The sequence below is a fragment of the Lepisosteus platostomus genome, chromosome 15 (assembly GCF_059453375.1).
Source record: "Lepisosteus platostomus isolate fLepPlt1 chromosome 15, fLepPlt1.hap1, whole genome shotgun sequence".
In the NCBI taxonomy this organism is placed as follows: domain Eukaryota; kingdom Metazoa; phylum Chordata; class Actinopteri; order Semionotiformes; family Lepisosteidae; genus Lepisosteus; species Lepisosteus platostomus.
Genome location: NC_142625.1, coordinates 21,057,132 through 21,071,276, shown reverse-complemented (window position 1 = coordinate 21,071,276; position 14,145 = coordinate 21,057,132). Strand labels below are relative to the sequence as shown.

General features: G+C 36.8%; 1 protein-coding gene across 1 annotated transcript; it reads right to left on the bottom strand.

The window, feature by feature from the left end:
• Window positions 1-1,586: 1,586 nt before the first annotated feature.
• LOC148648210 (deoxynucleoside triphosphate triphosphohydrolase SAMHD1-like) lies at window positions 1,587-13,592 on the bottom strand. The gene is made up of 14 exons (XM_088608344.1): window positions 13,447-13,592; window positions 12,092-12,252; window positions 10,724-10,839; window positions 10,501-10,574; window positions 9,871-10,017; window positions 8,250-8,335; window positions 6,986-7,094; window positions 6,706-6,797; window positions 6,231-6,343; window positions 4,867-5,006; window positions 4,632-4,694; window positions 3,085-3,189; window positions 2,661-2,795; window positions 1,587-2,119 (listed from the first exon to the last, which is right to left on the bottom strand). Exons 1-14 carry the CDS (start codon window positions 13,486-13,488, stop codon window positions 2,072-2,074), a joined length of 1,431 nt encoding a protein of 476 aa, XP_088464470.1. The 5' UTR covers window positions 13,489-13,592; the 3' UTR covers window positions 1,587-2,071.
• Between the last annotated feature and the right edge of the window lie 553 nt (window positions 13,593-14,145).

The window sequence follows — 14,145 nt, the reverse complement described above, 5'->3', positions numbered from 1 at the left end:
TTAAAATTATATTTTTGTTCACACGATTTGTGAGCTTAGAACAGCACGTCGTACATATATCAGGGTGCTTTTCAACTCCGCCCTTGGTAAAAAAAAGATAGATTTTCCAACATACTGCTAACAAGACTGTGGCTAAAAAGGAGAATGTTGCCATCTTGTGGCAATAATTAAAATTTAAAATGAGAATGTTGCCATCTTGCGGCAATAATTAAAATGAGAGTGTGGTATGACCTGTTTGAATAATTTGGTCAAAACAGAAATGTAATTATAAGCATTACTATTAGTATTATTATGTTTCTTTAATTAATTAAAATTCTCTTCTTGAGACATATGTGAGAACCATTGCATGAGAGCTTTTGTTGTTGTATTGGCGTTCTTTAATATAATTTCTCTTTCAACGATTAGAGTAATAAAACGTCTTACAACTCGAACATGTTCTGCTACAGTGTATATACGTAATGAGTGTCGACATTTTACTCAAATTCTCCGCATACTCCTTTTATTGTTATAAAACTGTAGATTTGGGCAAGAAAGCAATCCAAGTCACACAGATCACAAACGTGTCCAAGACACATCCTTAAAGCCGAAACGTTACTCTTTATTTTGCAATATACAACCCTTTCATCAGGATTAACTGCGACAAGAAAGTGGCTAAATGTTCAGAAGAATATTGCCATGAAACAGTCTTTCTGCATAAATATGGAAAAATATTAATATTGGTAGATAAATGCAAAATGTCTATGATGTGAGTGTTACGCATTCCACACGCGTCTCCGACCCGTCTCGCATTCCCACGCTCACTGTTTCACAAACGTTCACTGTTCACTCGTATCACTACTTCAGTTCCCCGCTTTCCTCCCTTCGGCGTTCACTATTGCGGATTCTCCTCGAACTCCCAGGTGCGTGTTATTCGTTACAAGTTTATATTCGGTATTTGCCCTCCTCGCCTGCTCCTCTTTTACGAATTAGCCTTGCGTTTCGGATTGTTGCTCTCTGGCGCTTCAATGGTTTCTGGCTTTCTTGCTTGTTTCCTGGATTACGTTTTGTTTAGCGATTTGGATTGGTGTGCTCTCTCTCCTGAAGTCCTGCACAGGATCTATAGTTCATACCTGCCCATTGTTGAGCTTTATCTAACCAAGTCATAGATGACCGGTAATACACAGCAATGAATAATGTTTCATCTTCCTTCCCACATGATTTGAAACATTCTCTTTTAAAGCATGAGAGTAAGTCTTCCTTAAACAAAAACAACCATAAACCAACTTTCATATTCATTAATATCTTTGTAACCACGGTTGTTAAAACTGTTAGAGCAGACCAGTGAAGAAGGAAAAGAAAACTGATTTGTACACTGCAGTTCAACCTCCACTAAACCCATTAACTGAACAAGAAGTTCCCTTTCCCTTATGGTTCCAGCAATAAACAGATTCTTCTCAGTCTTAACTCATTTCTCTCTGCATTGTACTGAGTGATAAGCATATGACTTCCTCTCTCTTCTCTACTCACATCTCTGCATTACTGAGCATAATGTGAAGCACTGACACAAAGTGTGAAAACTAGTAATTGTAAAGTAATAGTAAAAAAAAAAAAGTCCAACTGAAGTTTCTTTAATGTGAAGCTTAAGATCATAATAACCAAAAATACATGTAAATCAATTCATCCAAAACAAGTATCTATTGTCATAGAATGCCTGTATTTTATACCTTGGTGGCCCATAAACTGTAACCACCAATTCCCAGAATCTTAGCCCTATTCAGTTTTGGATATCTCACCTTTTAAACTCTAACTACTTTTAGACTTAAAAAAATTAAAAAGAGTATAGATATTTTTTTTAATTTTGCCACCACCAAAAATAAGATTAAGCTTATTATCAAGACAGATATATATATATAAGGTAGGTAAAATTTCATAAATTATAACTAGTAAAATTCCTTTTTGATAGTCAGAAATCTAAATATATCATTTCAGATCTACTTAAAAGCACTGTGGGGATTCCCCTCTACAGGAGGAGTGTGGTTCTGGGAAACTGCCAGCAGCTTTTCACACACCCATCCCTCCTTCTTCCATCTCGTTATGGGTCCCACTTGTCCTTCAGGTCAGGGCAATTAATGTCAGCATCCTGAAAAAAAAGGTTGAGCAATTAAAAAATCCAAAACCAAAATATGGTGTACTGGTCACACACTAAAACACTCATATACAGTATCTACTTTCATATAATCATCTCATATACATTTTCTTTTCAAAATCCACACATCTGTACAAATCTTTATTCATATTTTTAGTCAAAGATTAGCGAGAGGGAAGAAAGCTACATTTTCTATTATGTTTCCATGTCTTTGTAGCACAAAGCATCAATGAGGAAGGCTGTATTGTATATCTGTTGTACTATTGATTTTAATAGCACCTTAACTGTTTCATTTTTGTGTGAGACATAGGAACTACAATTGAGTGAACATAATTAACAAGTGATAATGTATAAGAACTGGTATTATTCTGTAATGGATCTTATTTGATGCATATCAGTAACAAATATATAATGACATTGTTCAAGCAATAATATTGTCTCTTTTCACACTGAAACCTTGGGCCCTAATTTCCTGTAGGGGCAGTACTCCTTCAGAAAAAATAGAGAAAAGGGGAGAAAGCAGTCGGGAGCATACCTTAGGCTTGGTGAGTTTATTTTGAAAGCACCATCTCACAAAGCACTTCTCAATGCTTTTGGTGTCATCATTTTCACCCATGTAGTAAACTTGAACCAGTTGCTCAGAAAAGTTGTTTGGTAGGATGTTTGTCACCTGAAGTGACAATAAGAACAACTGTTAGTCTTATGCAAAAGAGAGGCTGGTCTATGGCATACATTTCTGCATCCCAAAATGCACAAACAACAAACTGAGAAACATATTTGAGTTTTTGAATCTTTAGATCTTTAGAATCTTTAGATAGAAAAATAATTACATAACATTGTATGAGCAGAATATTTTTTCCAGAACACAAACACAGCCCATATTGCATATTAGAATGAAAGCACCAATAATATCACTGCACCTCACTTTACTAAGAAAAAAAGACTTGAAAGCAGCCCACCTGGTTTTTATCAATTTTCACGCCTTCGGTAGGTTTATTTTTGAAGTAGAAGTGTGCTTGATCGATGGGGTTGTTGTTGCCCATGCCATAGTCCATTTTAGTTTTCTAAATAAGAAAAAAATATCTGTAATATCCTTTGCACCCTAAAGCAGCTTGCAAATAAATTATCACAAGTCACCACTATACACATTCAAAAGAATATGGTATCTGTTTTTTTTAATAAAAAACTTTAGGACTTTGTATGAGTTTGCAAACAGAGTTGCTGCCCTGAAAATTATTTCAGTGTTTGCTTTAACCCTCAAATTGTCAGCCTGTGCCATTTTATAACTGTGAATGTACTTATTTCAATACAAAGTTTTGTAGAATTATTTTTCAAATCAATCATTTTATTTGCTTTGGATCCTTTCACATACAGAGTGCTTTACAGAATTATAAAGTGGTCAGCAATATTGCACAGGTATAGTAGAACATGTGACCAAGGAGGACAGGAAACAACCTTCCACCAATAAATTTCAAAATCATAAGAATAATTACAGGAGATAGTGTTTCCGTTTTTTATCCTGCATTCAGACATTTTGCTCTGTAAGTTAAGGAATGTTATGAATGAGTGATTGTTAGAACATTGATGTACAATGTTCATTGATGTTCTAACTGCTTCTTCCAATTCAGGGTCACTAGAAAGCAGGCCTATCCAGGCAATCAACAGGTGCAAGGCAGGGTACACCTTGGCTGGGACGCAGACACACAGACATGCACACAATCATAACTCAGGCCAATTATCCTAGTCAATTTAGAAGCCAATTAATAGTTATTTATTAATTACACTTTTATAGCGCTTTTCTGAACACTCCACTCAAAGCACTTTACAGGTAATGGGGACTCCCCAATGGGAAATTTGGCAAGGACGCCGGGGTTACACCCCTACTCTTTTCGAGAAACGCCCTGAGATTTTTAATGACCACAGAGAGTCAGGGCCTCAGTTTTACATCTCATCCGAAGGACGGCGCCTGTTTACAGTATAGTGTCCCCATCACTATACTGGGGCATTAGAACCCACATGGACCGCAGGGTGAGTGCCCCCTGCTGGCCCCACTTAAACCTCTTCCAGCAGCAACCTTAGTTTTTCCCAGGAGGTCTCCCATCCAGGTACTGACCAGGCTCACACCCGCTTAGCTTCAGTGGGTTGCCAGTTGTGAGTTGCAGGGTGATATGGCTGCTGGCTGAACATACTAGTTAAGCTACTAGTATGTTTTTGGACTGTGGAAGGACTATAGTAACCTGGAGGTAATAGCACACTGAGAAAACCCACACAAGCACAGTGAGAACATAAAAGCTCCATGCAGATAGCACCGTATCAGATGGAACTGAACCCTGGGCCCCAGCACTGCAAGGCAGCAATGCTACATTGTGCAACCATGCCACCCCATGAGTGGCCACTCATCCCATTCAAGTGTATATTTATATACAAAATGTGTTTTCTCTTGAGAGTGAAAAGTTACTTACAAATGGGTCATCTACAATTTTAAGGTACTGTATAATTAACCTACCAGAACAATATATTTTTCATGATCCAGATTGAGGCCATGCACATCTTGTTCTGTGAAGGCAACCTGTAAAAGTAAAGCACAAATATACATTTTCAGTTCATTCTGTTGAAAAAACAGATACTTCTAGCAAGGAACTTAACGATTGCAATGAAGAAATGCATGGATCATTAATGGAAAAATCTGTTTAAAAATTCATTTAAAATAATTCTTTCACCAATTTACATTTAGTCCTCACCTGTATTTCATGTGTGTCAGGTTTGGAACGTGTTTCTCCTACAAACTTGTAGAATTTACGGCGCATCACCCTCTGGAGGATTTCACGGGCTTCCTTCAACTCTTCTGAAGTGGAGTTCAGGATCTCATGGAAGACGTTGTCTAGGGACAGAGACAGGGCACTCAGTCAGTGCTTGGAAGAAATTGGAAATAGGAAGTAACACAAGTAACACAGGAAGTAAAATAATATTAAATTACAAAAATCAGTATGAATATCTTTACAACTTAAGAAAACTGATCAATCTGTCATGTTTAAAAAACAAGTCATCGGAGCGAAGGATTTAAACTTATTTAACACTGTGATAAGCACAGACACAGACAGAACAAAGACACTTTGAATATCATAACTTTGTCATATCCCCCAAGGCTAAGGCACTCAAATTTACCCTAGCTGTCAATAAATACAAGGTGATCTAGCCAGTAGCAATTTCACTCTGCAGCTCACTGGCAGCCCACTGAAGCTCAGCAGGTGTGAGCCTGGCCTGTACCTAGATGGAAGACCTCCTGGGAAAGCTAAGGTTGCTGCTGGAAGAGATGTTAGTGCAATCAGTAGGGAGTGCTCACCCTGTCAACTGTGCTGGCCCTAATGCCCCAGTATAGCCATGAGGACTCTATACTGTAAAAAGGTGCTGTCCTTCAGATAAGATATAAAAGTCTGACCAGGACCCTTACTCTCCAGGGTGATTAAAAATCCCAGGGCATTTCTTGAAAAGAGTAGGGGTGTCACCCTGGCACCATGGCCAAATTTCCAATTGGCCTTTACCAATCTATGAATTGGCTTCATCACTCTGTTCTCCTCCCCACTGATATGTGGTGAGTGTATTGGTGCACTGTGGCTGCCATCTGATCATCCAGGTGGTGCTACACATTGGTGGTGGTGCAGGGGAGTCCTCAGTACCTGTAAAGCTCTTTGAGTGGAGTGCCTATACAAGCACTATGTAAGTGTAAGGAATCATTTATCATAAAGCAGGCACAGTGGTTAATGTTCCTGAATACAACCTTAAGACTTCCAAAACATAACTGAGAATGAGGATTGATCAGTAAAATACAGCTAATTACATTTGGGTTAGCTTTATGGGTTGGAATTCTTTTGATTTTTTAGCTACTTATTGTCCAGAGTATTTCCAGAGTGGGGGAAGAATTCATTTTCACATTGTTTTCCCAGCCAGGATGGGTCAGGCATGTCTTTTGGACTGAAATAGTCCTTTCAGCTAATATTCCACTGAAATTAGTTACATTTTACTTTTCAAATATACTGTAGTCACACTGCATGTTACTACAGATTCCTGGAGGCAATGAGAACAAACATCACTGAAAACAGTCAACCTGTCAGCTGAGTGTAGGCCTCCATATCATCTACTGCAGTGGAGAGATTGTACAGTCCGTTGGAGCTTTGAAGTGTAATGTGTTCAGCAGCTTTCACGAAGGCCTCTGTTATCCTGAAAAATTAAATCATTTTGTTACTGCTGTTTAAGGTTTAGAGTCTCTCAAGATGTGTGGAGTTTGGATGTTGTTCCTACAGTATGTTTGGTTGGAACTGCAGGTCCCTCCTACAGTACCTCCCAGCAATATGCAGATTAGTGTGATTAGACTGTCCATAGATGGGGGGAATCACACATGGGGCTTTGCTCAGGTACAAACAATATTGGTTATGAGACTACAGAGACCTGCAACCAAATGGGAAAAGTAGACCAAATGGCCGCTTCTGTGATCTTTCTGATGATCTTAATGTTCACCATACATGGCAATAGCTCCATTACCCAACTTAGTTTGTACAGACCTCCACCGTGTCTATACTTACATATGCTCAATGATATTGACAACCCTGTGCTGTAGAGCTCTCTTGTGAAGGCTGAACCGGATGTTGAACATGTCATACAAATTGAAATTTTCCTGGAAGGTACAGAACATGCAAAAATTGATCTTGGCAGCCATTGTCCTAAGACGGAGACAATGATTAGACCACTAATATTTACCACCATATTTCTAATCCTTTGACATTAAACTTGTAATAAGAGAAATATGTTAAAGCAGAACTATTTTAAATCATGCATATAGCATGAAAATAGCATATAGAATACCTTGTCTCTTGTGCAGATTTGTCTCTCTCCCTCAACTTCGCAGACACGGACGAACTTCAGTAAACGCTCATGGTTAAAGCTGTTTTGCATCCCAAGGTAATAGGAATCCCTTACAGTGTGAAGAAAAGAAATAGTGTAAAACAAATACATCACCCAAGGGTGACAATAAGATGATTGTAAAGTATTACATTAATTTAGACTTTAATTTGCCTTGTCTTTTTGGATTGTCCAGAAATTCTCTCTCTTAGTAAATAATTGTGGAATTTATACCTTGACATCTTATCACATATTCCTAGGAACATCTTCTGATTGAGAGAAAATGGGGATAAGACAATATTGGAATTTGCCATTCGAGTTCTTATGCGGTTTTCTGTGAAGGTTCCAAGACTCTATTGGATGCGCAGTGAACTGTTTCATTAGAGATTATCCAAATGTCATCAGGCTTGACTCTGAAACAGGTTTTCAGCAATGGGGGACTAGACTAATTATTTAATTATTTCCGTGATGCATTTTCCCAAAGTAACATGTGTATGCCAATGCACACTTCAGGACACTCTGTTGAAGCAATTTGATTGTAGTATCTTGCCGAAGGATACCACAACAATGTTCTCATTAAGGTGATTTCAATACTAATTTTCAATAAGTTGCAAACTTTGTATGATCTACTACCAAGCCACAAGAAAGGATGTGGAATTATTTTGGTTCAGATTTGTCACGTTTACCATAGGTACATTATACATTCTGTGTGATATCCATTTAAGTAAAGATAGAACTAGCTTTAAGCTATTCACTTACATAGTAAACACAGACAAAAAGTGGGTTACCAACTATCTGTCTGATAAGGCATAACATTGCAAACATAAAATTAATTTATTTAATGCAATATTAGGTTCGTGACAATTTACATTGATTTCACATGGATTTTCCTGAAAGGGATGAAGAGTGCACCTAAATTAATTTAAAATTAGTAAGTATACACTCAACATATTTTGGTTTTTAATTGTTTTTGTTGATGTTTAAGTACTTTATCTCATACAAGAGTTATAGCTAAAACATTCTCACAAAATATTACAAAATTTAAAAATGATTTTTCTCTCATCATTTTATCCATCTTATTTTTACTTTCCATATCCAAAGGCAGGAACAAATACCCAGAGGATATCAGAAACGTAAGAGGCCAAAAGACAGAAAGTAACTTAACCTACTCAACAAATGAATATAGTTCCCATTCATACAGCAGACTGTTGCAGGTATGAAAACTCACCTGGCAAGATAATCCCACTTGTCCACATCAATGCCATTTCTCTTGTTGGCCACAATCTCATACAGGAATTTCTTGTCCTTTCGACCCTAATATAGGAAAACGACAGTCATTTATAATGTACATTATGCATTAGTATATCATAAATTAGTAGCTCATTTTTTTCAATTTACTCCTTCTAGACAAAAGTTATTTTCAGAGGAATTAAATGCTTTCCCCCTGAATTGACACACACTGCTGATGCAATTTGATAATTAGAACAACTTTGCAGAAAATATAGGACACTTCCCGATATGCAGTTTGGCTATTGCAGCACTTTCCTGAGCAGCTATACAGTATAACAACTCCAAGCACCACTTGCCTGTTAAAGACGGAAAAGCTTATTTGCCAAGGTACCGAATACAGAAACGTGACTTTCAAAATTTCACTTAACAGACTGACTTCTATTTTGTAGGAGGAAATACTGAAGGTAATGATGCAAACTTTATAATACTTTATAATCATAATCTTTAAAATCTGAAATGAATACACGTAAACTATATGTACTTAAGGAAAACATGCTTTTATTAGTAAACTCTCTAAGCTTACTTGATAATGGAAAGGCACATTTATATGTAGTATTATAATTCACCTGCTTATCACAGTGATCTAAATTATGCAATCATACAAATGTCAATATAAAAAGCCCTGTAGATCTGGTGAAAAGCAAAACATTTTTATGGACTATTAGTTTAGAATCACCTTTGTGGTAAGTTGTTTATGCACTTTAATGTACTTGGGTTGAAGAAAACCTCACTAAATGTTAAATCGCATCACATGTAGAGCATGTCTTTGTGCTCAATTTTTATTTGTGCCTATATAAAAAAGTTTTATAAAGAATATGAAGCATTAATCTGAAGTCACTTTCATATACCACAGCCATATCACCTGTCTTCTAAGGTACTGCATTTCTAGTGCACAGCAATCCATGCATTTATAACTGGGAAGTGTCCATTTACATGACAGCTGTGCATTTAGCTTGTAGGACAACAAACACTCTTTCTCTTTGGTATCTATTCAGCACTCATTAGTTTGTAATCAAAAACAAAAGTGCTACATTAATTCTGTAGCATGGTTTTGTGAATTCTGAAACCTACAGCTACTGAATAGGGTTCCTTTTTGCTGTCAGTATCGTTTCAGATTTTTAATCACATATGTGAAGTGAAGTAGAACAAACAACCAGTTCACTCATGCACAAATATATAGAGTTTGAGAGACTCTGAAAAGGTGTTTGTGACTAACTGGCACACGTGCTGTGGACCAGACCAACCCCTGATCCGGAGAGAGAGCTGACAGAGAGGAGAGAGTGGAATAACAGAGGAATTCTTAACCCAGGGGTCACCAATTCTACTCAGGTTTTCAGGTCAAACTAGGTTCTTGACAACAGAAATCAGCTCATCATTGGTTTAACTTGACCAGTTTAACTTTTATCTGAGCTCCTCTGGTGCTGCTGTTTTAAATACATCTAGGAAATCTGGAGACACACTGGCCTTCTAGTAGGTTTGGTGATTTCTGCCTCAATCATTCATAATTAGCTTGGAAACTAACAAAGCAAAGTGATCAACATGGTTATTCAGTTACTCACACATTCCCCATTATGGCTGTGATGATCTATCTGATTCTTAATGAAGGCAAGGTCCTGTTCATCCAGTCCATAGTCTTCCATTGCTTTCTTCAAGTCAGGATTATTATTTAACATGTGCTCAAACATCTTGACAGAAGTTTTCTCATGCTGGAATACACAGGCAATAAAAGTATAGCGTAGTTAACAGCAAGAAACAGAACTCAGATTTTAGTTGCAAGATTATGCTACATGACTTCATAAACTCAGAAGACAAATTAATTGATGGACAACTAAATTCAAGGTGTTTTAGATGTCCCTTTAAAATTTAAAATTTTATATTTAAATATATTTAGTGAAAAGACTAAATTGATCCAATTTAAAGGTTAAATTAACTTCAGGTAGTCCAAAATCAGCGTTAAACAGATTTTGTGGCATCAGTGGTATCCAGATGCTGAATCTAGAATCCACTGTCTTTCAAATCCACACATTTCCAACTTCTAATATCCACAGTGCTATCCTAGTGAAGAAGGTGAGATACGTTTGGTTTATACATTTTAAGTGATGTTCAGCCACATTCTGGAGTTTAATATTGGCCCTATCTTTCTCTGATTTTCAATTAACATTCTCTTCAGTCACAGACTCTTCACATACCCTTATTTCATTTTTGGACTTTCCGATTCTGAGGAGGAATTTCGCATCAAACATGTGAGAAAAAGGGCCATGTCCTGAGAAGGTGAAAACACAGTATATTCAAAATCTATGTTGCATGGAATTTGCAGAAAACAAATATTCAACATCTGTCAAAAGAAACAATAGTTGTCAAAAAGCCTAAGTGATAGAACTTTGTGAATGAAGCAGCAGTGATTTGGTTCACCTAGGTCATGACACAGCCCTGCAATCTGCACACACAGCTTGTCCTTCTTGGTGATGTTCAGCTCAGACTGTCTGTCTTGTAGCACCTCGACCAGTCTTCCAGCCAGGTAACTCACCCTATGGAAATGTGGAAATAATCAGCAGCTGTGTGATCATCGTCAACAGCATGTGTCTTTCCTGTACATTTCCTCTGATAATGTTCCACATAAAGAACTTTCCATCTGTTGATGATGATTGTAATATTTCAGGTCTTGTCATGTAAAGGGGTCCACTATCATTTCCGGTACATGTTATAAGAATAGTAGATCTGTGTCCATCATTCATAGAAATTCATTGCAAACTTTATTTTTCTAGCTGTGTTTTTATACATATAGATACGAAGCTGCTCTTGTAGGAAAAAGTTTAAGTAAAAAATAAGACAGATATGATTAAACAGAGCTGTGTATTGTGGCCAAACTGCAAGACTGAAAAATCTGGAAGTATCTGTTTTTGGAAGGGTTGGGGTGTTAAGTAAAGACTGCTTTTTGAACAGTTTTCTTAGGATTGTTATTCATATGTCATATTGATTGTAAATAAGATCTTGAGTTGATCAACTGCAATTTATACATTTTTTGCTTTACTGCACATGATCATCCTATTTGGTGATTGCGTAGTGTGAAAACTGATATTTATTTTACATCGTTTGTAAATTCCATACAAACCCAGCTAATGGAGGACCTACAGCTTTCAATAGAAATGTCCCTTCCTATAGGCTTCTATTAGGAGTTTATAAAGTCAGTATACAATGAATGTCAAACAATTCAAGATGTGGTGGCTTAGCTGCCACAGTTCACTCATGTGGGTACAGTGCTGCAGTTCAAAAGTGGATGATATCAGTCCTCCTAATTGGAGAGTTTTGGAATGCTCCAAGATGAAAAGCTCTGTTTAAATTCCAGCAACTATTATTATTAATATTGCTGTTGATTAATATTACTGTTTGCATTTATATTCAGCTAATATAAATTAACAACAATCTGGACTCTTTCAAGAAATGTCTGAATAAAATTTTTGAATCAATTACTAATGTGCCAAACAGATGGGCAATATGGCCTCCTCTGAATCCCTGTTCTAATGTTTTTATAAAAACAGAAAACAAGAGACAATCTTTCTTAAGTGAATCAGGAGTTAAGGCCACTGTCTAGCAGGGGAGAATCAGGAGAATGGACTGAAAAAAAAAAACAGAAAGCAGAACTCCCATTGGCTAAAAAAAACACTATCTCTGCACATGGAGTTTCCAAGCTTTTTAAAAGGTCCAATTTATATCATTTCTTTAATAACTCTTTGCATGCAGAGGTGTGATGTCACAGTGCAGAGAAATGAAGCTGCTTACCCGATGGAGTGCTCAAATCGGGTGTGTGTAGCCCCAGAATAGACGAAGCTGCAGGGGCCCAGCTGCTTGATGAAGCGCAGCCTCTGAAACTGGGGGGTGTCGATGATTTTCACCAGCAAGGGGTGCATCTCAATTTGACCGTGGATGGGGTCGTTGAAGACCTGGAAGGCGGGAACTCGCATGGAATAAACACTACAGGCACTGCAGGCTACAATTAACCCCACTGATTCTGAACAAAATCTGTGCTAGTTTAATGTAACTATTTTTAGGGTCCATATTAATCATATATTAATCAATATCAAAAATTATTTCCAAATAAAGATGTATCTAAATTCTTGAATTTTGTAAATCAAGTGTTTTCATGACGATATACACCAGAAAGTAATTTGGACTTAATTTAGCACTGTTTTCAGTCTAAAATCAAATTTAACAGTTTTGCTACACTACACAGATTGTGTCATTTTGTCGTGAAGCATTTTACCGAAAACTCTGTATTTTAATTTTACTTTGTAATCTCTATTTTTCTGTCACACAATTTTGTAACATTATTGTGATGAGTGGTGAACTTTTCATTTTTCGTCACATAAGATTCCAAAGCACTGAGAGAACCCATTTTGTTCCCATCCATGAACGCTAATAAATAATAAATACTTGGTTTACTGTAGCCTGGTTGAAAAATAAACCAATGACAGGCGAAACCTAGACTGAAAAACTAGTTCTGTTTTTAGACTTATTATGAAGTGCATTGTAATTATTCCATCTATTTCATTATAAGACAATTAAATTCAATTAGACCAGACAAGGACGTTTCTCGATAAAAAATATACAGTGTAATTTCCTTCAGCTGTTCCGCAACCTTATCCCCTAATTACCAGAAAAGAGCATGAAATTAGTACTAGAGGCAGTAAAAAATGTGCGCAGAAATTAAAAAGAAAAAAACACATTACAGTTCTGATACTGTATATTACATAATTAGAAATGAACCTGACAGTTCTGTATTAGCCATCTAATCTCCCGTCAGTCCAACAGCTGCGGTCCCTGCTATTCACAGGGAAGGGCGGTGACGTATGCGTTACAATACGTCCCATAATAAAATAAAGTGTACTAAAACAGCCCATCTGAATGTTTCATAATAATCACGCAGTCACCTCAAATTACAGCATGAAATTAATGCAAGAAGTATTTATAATAATCTTGCGCAGAGAAAAAAATAGTTCTGATTTATTGCAGAACTCTCAAGAAAAATATATTTGCATAGAACTACGAACTTAAGAAGAAGGCGAAATGCGCGCAATCGATCATATTCTATGCTACAACAGTAAGTGCAGTAAATCTATAAACAATTACTCGCGTACCTTGTAGAGCTGATAATTTTCTTGTCCAGAAGCCGAGTTCATGTTTGCTCTTCTAAAGGAGTGTAAAAGTTGTGCTTTCAAAGGAATAAACAAGTGAAATGTATTCGATTTCTTGTTTTTCTGTTATATTTCCTCTCCCAAGATCGCTTTTTATACACTCGAAGTGCTCCACCTGTACAATATTCATTCGTTCTCATTGGTCGAACCCAGATGATTAATTTCTCAAGCGATCGACACGCCTTCACAGGAATCTAGTTATTGCTTCTCTTTCGTTGCGAAGTGATTTAGGCGGTAACAAACTTACATTTGTTTTAGGTTTTCCCTCTCTAGTAATATACAGCATATTCATTAAAAAAAAAACGCCACATGTGCTCACAATATAAGACTCTGTTCACCTGAACACTTGAGGACAGGACAGGATTTTAAAAATTACTCTTGATCGGAAATATATGAATGTGTGTGAATTAATCATAAGTGAATTTGCCGAGATGAAATTTGGTTGCCCGTATGCAGTATATTCCGAATGCTGAGTAGTTTCTCATTCCGATCTGTAAATACCAGACTGATATCATATTGCTCGAAAGCTTTGCAGGTTAGGTTTTATATTAGAAGTGCACAGAATCTGTAACTGTTAAAAAGAAACTGTAACAACATAAATCATTATTGTTATTATTAAGGACAATTAAGCAATAGTGTTTT